This window comes from Amblyomma americanum, chromosome 1 (genome assembly GCF_052857255.1).
Source record: "Amblyomma americanum isolate KBUSLIRL-KWMA chromosome 1, ASM5285725v1, whole genome shotgun sequence".
NCBI lineage: Eukaryota > Metazoa > Arthropoda > Arachnida > Ixodida > Ixodidae > Amblyomma > Amblyomma americanum.
Window position 1 is genome coordinate 299,123,332 of NC_135497.1, and position 9,031 is coordinate 299,132,362.

The window sequence follows — 9,031 nt, forward strand, 5'->3', positions numbered from 1 at the left end:
GGATAATTACCGACACCCTGAAGCGGATAGCCCTCCAAGGGCTGTCCTTTTCCCTGTAAGGGCAGCCCCCTAAGGGCTGCCTCGTGCCATGTTAGGGGGCTTGCCCCCCTCTGTATTTAGCAATAATGTTTCCACCACCGCCACTGATCCGGAGCTCCCGAGTTCGAACCCCACCGCGGCGGCCGCGTTTCGAAGGAGGCGTAACGCCAAGGCGCCCGTGTGCTGTGCGACGCCAGCGCACGTCTAAGATCCTTAGGTGGCCGAAACCATTCCGGAGCCCTCCACTACGGCACCTCTTCTCTCAGTCCCTCCTTCATCCCCTCCCCCACGGCGCGGCCCAGGACTCCGCCGAGATGTTAGACAGACACTGCACCATTTCCCTTCCCCAACAGCCAATTATTATTATTATTATTTACACCGGTCCCACCCACTTGGCCCCACCGCGGGCTGCCGACGCGCGCGGGAATTGCCCGGATGGCAGAGCTTCCTGGCCCACCGGAGGGACGCTGCTGACTGGACTCTGCCGTTAGCACCATGACGTCTGGATAAATCTAACCAACAGCCAGCTCTTAACGGACATACGCAGACGTGCGACACGGAGGAGAGCTAGTGTTTCAAAATGTCACTGGAAAGGGCTCGCCAACTTTCCCGCGCGGTTGTAGGTTGTATGTCCTCTTCTGATGTGTATTATATGGCTGAGATGTTAATGAGAACAGGATGTAGCCACTGAGCGAGCTTACTTTCCTCTAAAGTTGTTTCAGGGCCCTTTACATTTTTAACATGGGGGACCAAAAGCATGGGAGCTGTGTATTACTTAACAAAATTTTATATTATATCATTTCAGGGTTAGTTAGGTTTTCTGATCTTTCTATTCTGTGATGTTAAATTATTTAGCTTGGCAAGTGATTCCTCAAAGCGAAACCTTATTTCATGTACGAAATTGACAGTATTGCTCCAATAGCCACTGCAATTGGTGACCACAGGGCGCTGCCTGGCACAGATCACGTGGTCGCAGCGGTGACGTCTCCGGCGGTCGTGGAGAACGCGCCGGTGGGCCGTATGATGTAACGCTCCGTGTACGGCCACGGCACGCAGTATTCTGGCGGCTGCAGGTCGATCGCGCTGGTAGGCGGGCACTCGAACGCCGTTGCGAAGTCACGCATGTGACGCAGCAGCGTGTTGAGCCTGTAGGTGCGCATGCGCGTTCTACAGCTCCGCGAATGCTCCCTGTTAGAAGCTACCTTAAATACCTAGCTTACAAATTCACAGCTCCACAAATGTTCCTCTTCCTCAGAAAGAAGATAGCGGAACTTTCCCTGGTGTTCTTTGTAGTGTTTGGATATTCGCTCTGTGTGTTACGGCGTGTACCGGTGAATTTTGCTTTAGCAAGGGGACTGAGTGAGCACGGACGTAACTATCGCAGGCCAATTGAGGCACCAGCTTCGAATGACGCCACTTGTCTCCAGCCAATGAGAATCATTCGGTCCGGTGACGTCCGTTATTCTAGCCAATGGGAGAATTTTATGACAGATGCCACATTTATTATCTGATACAGTGCCAAGTAGGCATGGGGTTTAATAAAACGCAAGAAATGGCTGAGGAAAATGCTTAGTGCACACTTAAAACTCGTTGTTTGCTATTCGTGCCTGACGTGGTTCGGAGGCAATAGACCGAAGTCGATGAGCTTGCGGTTGGCGTTGGGCGAAAGCACTTCACACATGTACTCTCCGAAGGAGTAAACAAATATGGCTGGTGGTTTAGCATTCCTACGCACGACATATTCTGCGAAAGCAGGCTAGGTCACCCGAATTTTGGTGTTGGGCAAAACCCTTTTTTGGAGTGTCTCAGATACTTTTCGAACGTGGGTCACTTCATTTTTGAATTTCCAGGGGTGGGCCAAGCCAATTTTGGCATTGTCCCAGGTCGGTTCCGAAAGTGGACAAATAATAATAATAATTTGTTTTTGGGGAAGGAAATGGCGCAGTATCTGTCTCATATATCGTTGGACACCTGATCCGCGCCGTATGGGAAGTGATGAGGGAGGGAGTGAAAGAAGAAAGGAAGAAAGGGGTGCCGTAGTGGAGGGCTCCGGAATAATTTCGACCACCTGGGGATCTTTAACGTGCACTGACATCGCACAGCACACGGGCGCCTTAGCGTTTCGCCTCCATCGAAACGCGGCCACCACGGTCGGGTTCGAACCCGGCTCAGTAGCCGAGCGTTGTAACCACTGAGCCAACGCGGCGGATTCAGATGGAACACCGATGGATATCGCGTTCTGCGAAACCCGGTCCCAAAATCATCAAGAAAACCGTGCTGTGGTTCACCAACACGCTTTGCATAAAAGAACAAATGTATGGCCACGGTCGGTTGATTATCAACGCATCGTATGACATATCAATGCAGCAAATGTGAGCGTACCACGTGAGGAACAGGAAAGAAAGAAGCGGAACCGGCACGAGATGCAAGCGCTTCGTTCGGCAGCACGAGGGACGCCACGCGCACACGAGCAGATCACACGTGCGATTCGAAGCCCCGAGGAGCCATGAAAGGACAGCTGGCTGTTCCACGTCGTCACGAGTGGTGGGCACAAAGAATGTGGTCTCGAATGGCTGGCGAAGGCTGCAAGGCGCCTTCGACGACGAGCGGAGGACTAGACCGGCGCCAAAGGGCGGTGGCTCTAGGTCACCTGCTGTCATCATTACTGGGAGTAGCACTGACGCTCAGCGCCATCACCATCGGCCTGTCTGTGCTCCGTCATCAGAGAGGCTCCGAAGGAAGCGGCGTCTTTGGCATGGGACGCAGCTCGTGGAACACCTGCAACTCCAAGCTCTGCATGGCGCACTTCCGTCGCCTCAAGGACTCCCTGAACCGGAGCACGGCCCCGTGCGGCGACTTTTACCGCTTCGCGTGTGGCGCTTGGCATCCTCGCGCAGCCAAGTCAGAGACCGTCTTCCGAGACCTCCTGGCCGTGGCCCAGCAAGACGCCATCCGGTACCTGGAGGCCGTGAACGACGCCTCAAACAAAATGGTGCTGCCAACCGGGAAAGTCCTTTTGCCCGATTCCCGTCCGGTACTGCGCATTAACCGAGCTGAGCGGGCGCACCAGGTCTGCCTGCACAGTGGTAGCAGTACCAAGGATGCCGCTTTGCTGACCGAGTTCCTTGCCGACCGGTCACTGTCCTGGCCTGAGCGCACTACGGCGCCCGCGCAGCCTCTGGACGTACTCCAGGACCTGGACATCAACTGGAACCTGGGCCTGTGGTTCTCGGTTCGTGTCTCACCCATACCGGGCTGCAACCAACGGCAGGTGCGCGTGGGGTCCGGCATCGTGTCCTACGATTGGAAGCGGGCTCTGGACACCATGGTAACGCGGGGAGTGTACAAAGCACGCGTGCGTCGCTTTCACGACGCCCTTCGTGCGAGAAGCTTCGCGGCCATGAGCGACAAGGGAATGAAGGAGCTGCGCCGTTATGAGTCAACGATCGTCGGTGCCCTGTGCGGCTCGGTGTCTGGTGGCCAGAACGAACTGGCCTTCCCGCTGAAGCAGATGCAGAATTTGGCCACTCCTCGCCTGGCCGCCGCCCAGTGGGACACTCTCCTCAACTGGCAGCTCAACAAAGCTCTCAGAGTGACCGAGGCTGACCGCGTCATCGCCACGAGCGTGAAGCTGCTGCAGGCAGTCGACTATCTGCTGAGTTCGCTTCCTGCTGAGGTGGTGCTACACCAGCTGGCATGGTCGCTGGTGCAGATGATCGGATGGATGGCCGACTCGGCACTTCCGGGTCGACCCACGGCGTACGAGATGGAAGATATGCGGAGCGCCGACTGTTTCTGGGTCACACACAGAGCGTTCGGAGTAACCCACCTCTCCGGCTACATAAACACTACCTACCCGCTTCACTGGCTCTCCTCAGTGGACGCCATTCTGATGACCATCACTCAGACGGCCATCAAGTTCTTCCTGAAGACATCTTGGATCCACGCTGAGAGCCGAGCGGCCGCCGTCGACAAGCTGCGCCGCATGAACACCTCCCTCTGGCCTTCCGACTCCTACCTCAATGCATCGGAGGTGGCCGCCATATTGGAGAACTTCCCTGAGCCCAGAGAGGACGGTGCTGTGTTGCGGTACTGGCTGGACGCGTTGTCGGCTCGCCGAGCGCTCCTTGGCAGGCAGTGGGATGTGGCCGACGCCTTCTACCCTGGAGACTTGCAGCCGCCGCGGGCCCTGTTCCGCTACCACTATTACCGAAACGAGCTGGCTGTCTCGCTGCACGCGCTGCGCAGCCCGCTGTTCGTGGAGGGAGTGGGCCTCGCTGTGAACATGGGAGGCCTCGGAGCCCACTACGCCGTTGCCCTGGCCCGGGCGTTCGACCCACGAGGCGTCCTCCTGGACGGTCGCGGTTCCACCTCCGGTCTTTGGTGGGGAAAGTCCTCGTACCGGGACTACGAGCGGAGGACAGCGTGCCCAGCGACTGCCGCCAGTGGAGCCGAAGGAGGTGTGCAGGCCTTCGAGGGAGTCGCTGCCATCGAGATAGCGTACGGGGCCTTCAACGCGTCGCGCTCTATCGCCGACCAGGGTACGCGGACGCATCAGAGGCGGCGCATTTTCCTTGGCCTGTCAGAGGATCAGGCCTTCTTCGTCGCCTTCTGCGAAGCGTCCTGCGCGCGCGGGCCCAGCGAGCGACAACAGCTGTCCTGCACACTGCCGCTGAAGAACTTCCGCGAGTTCGCCACCGCATTTACGTGTCCCGTGGCCTCGCCCATGAATCCAGCGCTACGGTGCTGCTTCTTCGAGGCCAGTGACCAGCGGGCTGCCCGTAAAAATGGGGGTGAGAGTGAAGATGCCGGTAAAAGTGCGTCTACGAATGCGAGTGCGAATGTTGGTGCTGACGGCGCAGTGACGTCCTGGACGAGGCCACCGGCACGCCGGAGTGGCAGTGACGACCAGGATCCGTTGACACTGGCGACGAGGGGTCTCGCGGGGCATATGGTTCGACAGCCCCCAGTTTTATGAGAGAATTTTGTGGTGGCTGCTAGCTGCCATATTGTTTAAGCTGTCGTTGCTCGAACGAATCGACGCAAGACGTTCGCTGCCAAAAACCATTTGGCTTGAAACAATAAAGTCTGCGCACTTGTGCGCGCAACTGTGCTTCTGTGTTCGTGCTCTTGAAGTAGTAGTAGTAAACACGTTAATTTGGGAAGAGAAAAGGCATAAGGGTGGGGGAGAGATATATTTGGAGTTTCAGTGGTCAACCTAGTCACCAGCATAAACTGTCTATGAACTCATTCTTTTTCTCAGTCAGGAGGGCTCCTATTGCTCTAAACAAGGGCTAGTTATCTTGTGTAGTAAAGGGCTTTTTTCATAGCCCCAGGCGACTTGGCACATCGTGGCGTAGCACCCACACCACACGCACTGTTTCATGTATCAAGAGTCTTGGTTTTAGGTTGAGAATACTGCCTGATGTTGCCAGGTAACAGTAGCTGGGGCCTATAATATATAGGGTTATATTAAGCCATATACGTGTTTCGTACCATTTCAGGTCGCGTTTCAGGGGAGGTTAAACGCATAAGGCGCCCGCGTGCTGCGCGATGTCAGTGCAGGTTAAAAGATCACCAGGTCGTCTCAATCATTACCGAGACCTCCACTACGGCACCTCTCCCTTTCTTCCACTGCCTCCTTAATCCCTTCTCTTATGGCGCGGTTCGGGTGTCCACCGAGATGTGAGACAGTTACTGCGTCATTTCATTTCCTCAAAACCAATTTTCAATTTTGTTTTCCTTTCCTCAAACAGATTTTCAATTTTAGTTTCATTTTCGACTTGCCCCAGTACCTCAGTGGTTAGGGCGCTGGGCTAGTGAATCCAGGCCTCCCACTGGTGCCGACTCCAGACCCGAACTGCTCCTTACCTTATTCTCCTTCATGCCGGCTACCCCGATCAATTCATTATTTCTTGTAAGCTCTGCGGGAAACGGAGGGACTTCCTTCATGTCCTCCTCACATGTCCTATCTTCCCACACCATCCATGCCCAACCATGGCGGAGTCATACAAGGAGACTCTCCTGGCCAGCTCCGCTGCTGCTGACCAGCGCCGGATAATTACCGACACCCTGAAGCGGATAGCCCTCCAAGGGCTGTCCTTTTCCCTGTAAGGGCAGCCCCCTAAGGGCTGCCTCGTGCCATGTTAGGGGGCTTGCCCCCCTCTGTATTTGGCAATAATGTTTCCACCACCACCACTGATCCGGAGCTCCCGAGTTCGAACCCCACCGCGGCGGCCGCGTTTCGAAGGAGGCGTAACGCCAAGGCGCCCGTGTGCTGTGCGACGCCAGCGCACGTCTAAGATCCTTAGGTGGCCGAAACCATTCCGGAGCCCTCCACTACGGCACCTCTTCTCTCAGTCCCTCCTTCATCCCCTCCCCCACGGCGCGGCCCAGGACTCCGCCGAGATGTTAGACAGACACTGCACCATTTCCCTTCCCCAACAGCCAATTATTATTATTATTATTTACACCGGTCCCACCCACTTGGCCCCACCGCGGGCTTCCGACGCGCGCGGGAATTGCCCGGATGGCAGAGCTTCCTGGCCCACCGGAGGGACGCTGCTGACTGGACTCTGCCGTTAGCACCATGACGTCTGGATAAATCTAACCAACAGCCAGCTCTTAACGGACATACGCAGACGTGCGACACGGAGGAGGGCTAGTGTTTCAAAATGTCACTGGAAAGGGCTCGCCAACTTTCCCGCGCGGTTTTAGGTTGTATGTCCACTTCAGATGTGTATTATATGGCTGAGATGTTAATGAGAACAGGATGTAGCCACTGAGCGAGCTTACTTTCCTCTAAAGTTGTTTCAGGGCCCTTTACATTTTTAACACGGGGGACCAAAAGCATGGGAGCTCTGTATTACTTAACAAAATTTTATATTATATCATTTCAGGGTTAGTTAGGTTTTCTGATCTTTCTGTTCTGTGATGTTAAATTATTTAGCTTGGTAAGTGATTCCTCAAAGCGAAACCTAATTTCATGTACGAAATTGACAGTATTGCTCCAATAGCCACTGCAATTGGTGACCACACGGCGCTGCCTGGCACAGATCTCGTAGTCGCAGCGGTGACGTCTCCGGCGGTCGTGGAGAACGCGCCGGTGGGCCGTATGATGTAACGCTCCGTGTACGGCCACGGCACGCAGTATTCTGGCGGCTGCAGGTCGATCGCGCTGGTAGGCGGGCACTCGAACGCCGTTGTGAAGTCACGCATGTGACGCAGCAGCGTGTTGAGCCTGTGGGTGTGTGCATGCGCGTTCTACAGCTCCGCGAATGCTCCGTGTTAGAAGCTACCCTAAATACCTAGCTTACAAATTCACAGCTCCACAAATGTTCCTCTTCTTCAGAAAGAAGATAGCGGAACTTTCCCTGGTGTTCTTTGTAGTGTTCGGATATTCGCTCTGTGTGTTACGGCGTGTACCGGTGAATTTTGCTTTAGCAAGGGGACTGAGTGAGCACGGACGTAACGATCGCAGGCCAATTGAGGCACCAGCTTCGAATGACGCCACTTGTCTCCAGCCAATGAGAATCATTCGGTCCGGTGACGTCCGTTCTTCTAGCCAATGGGAGAATTTTATGACAGATGCCACATTTATTATCTGATACAGTGGCAAGTAGCCATGGGGTTTAATAAGACGCAGAAATGGCTGAGGAAAATGCTTAGTGCACACTTAAAACTCGGGTTTTGCTATTCGTGCCTGACGTGGTTCGGAGGCAATAGACCGAAGTCGATGAGCTTGCGGTTGGCGTTGGGCAAAAGCACTTTACACATGTACTCTCCGAAGGAGTAAACAAATATGGCTGGTGGTTTAGCATTCCTATGCACGACATATTCTGCGAAAGCACACTAGGCCACCCGAATTTTGGGGTTGGGTCAAACCCTTTTAGCCCCGCCGCGGTGGCTCAGTGGTTAGGGCGCTCGACTACTGATCCGGAGTTACCCGGGTTCGAACCCGACGGCGGCGGCTGCGTTTTTATGGAGGAAAAACGCTGAGGCGCCCGTGTGCTGTGCGATGTCAGTGCACGTTAAAGATCCCCAGGTGGTCGAAATTATTCCGGAGCCCTCCACTACGGCACCTCTTCTTCCCTTCTTCTTTCACTCCCTCCTTTATCCTTTTCCTTACGGCGCGGTTCAGGTGTCCAACGATATTGAGACAGATACTGCGCCATTTCCGTTCCCCCAAAACCAATTATTATTATTATTAAACCCTTTTCTGGAGTGACTCAGGTACTTTCCGAACGTGGGTCACTTCATTTTTGAATTTCCGGGGGTGGGCCAAGCCAATTTTGGCATTGTCCCAGGCAGGTTCCGAACGTGGACCAATAATATTAATAATTGGTTTTTGGGGAAGGAAATGACGCAGTATCTGTCTCATATATCGTTCCACACCTGAACCGCGCCGTAAGGGAAGGGATAAGGGAGGGAGTGAAAGAAGAAAGGAAGAAAGGGGTGCCGTAGTGGAGGGCTCCGGAAAAATTTCGACCACCTGGGGATCTTTAACGTGCACTGACATCGCACAGCACACGGGCGCCTTAGCGTTTCGCCTCCATCGAAACGCGGCCACCACGGTCGGTTTCGAACCCGGCTCAGTAGCCGAGCGTTCTAACCACTGAGCCAACGCGGCGGATTTAGACGGAACACCGATGGATATCGCGTTCTGCGAAACCCGGTCCCAAAATCATCAAGTAAAGCGTGCTGTGGTTCACCAACACGCTTTGCAAAAAAGAACTAATGTTTGGCCACGGTCGGTTGATTATCAACGCATCGTATGACATATCAATGCAGCAAATGTGAGCGTACCACGTGAGGAACAGGAAAGAAAGGAGCGGAACCGGCACGAGATGCAAGCGCTTCGTTCGGCAGCAAGAGGGACGCCACGCGCACACGAGCAGATCACACGTGCGATTCGAAGCCCCGAGGAGCCATGAACGGACAGCTGGCTGTTCCACGTCGTCACGAGTGGTGGGCACAAAGAATGTGGTCTCGA

At 54.7% G+C, this 9,031-nt stretch overlaps 1 protein-coding gene across 1 annotated transcript; it reads left to right on the forward strand.

The window, feature by feature from the left end:
• The first annotated feature begins 2,608 nt into the window (after positions 1–2,608).
• On the forward strand, positions 2,609–5,017 carry LOC144119381 (endothelin-converting enzyme 2-like). Its single transcript, XM_077652015.1, has one exon. It carries the CDS (start codon positions 2,609–2,611, stop codon positions 5,015–5,017), a length of 2,409 nt encoding a protein of 802 aa, XP_077508141.1.
• The last annotated feature ends 4,014 nt before the right edge of the window (positions 5,018–9,031 follow it).

What these genes read in the sequence shown, in the direction of transcription:
- LOC144119381 (XM_077652015.1), top strand. Translation starts at nt 2,609, where the DNA reads ATGGCTGGCGAAGGCTGCAAGGCGCCTTCGACGACGAGCGGAGGACTA.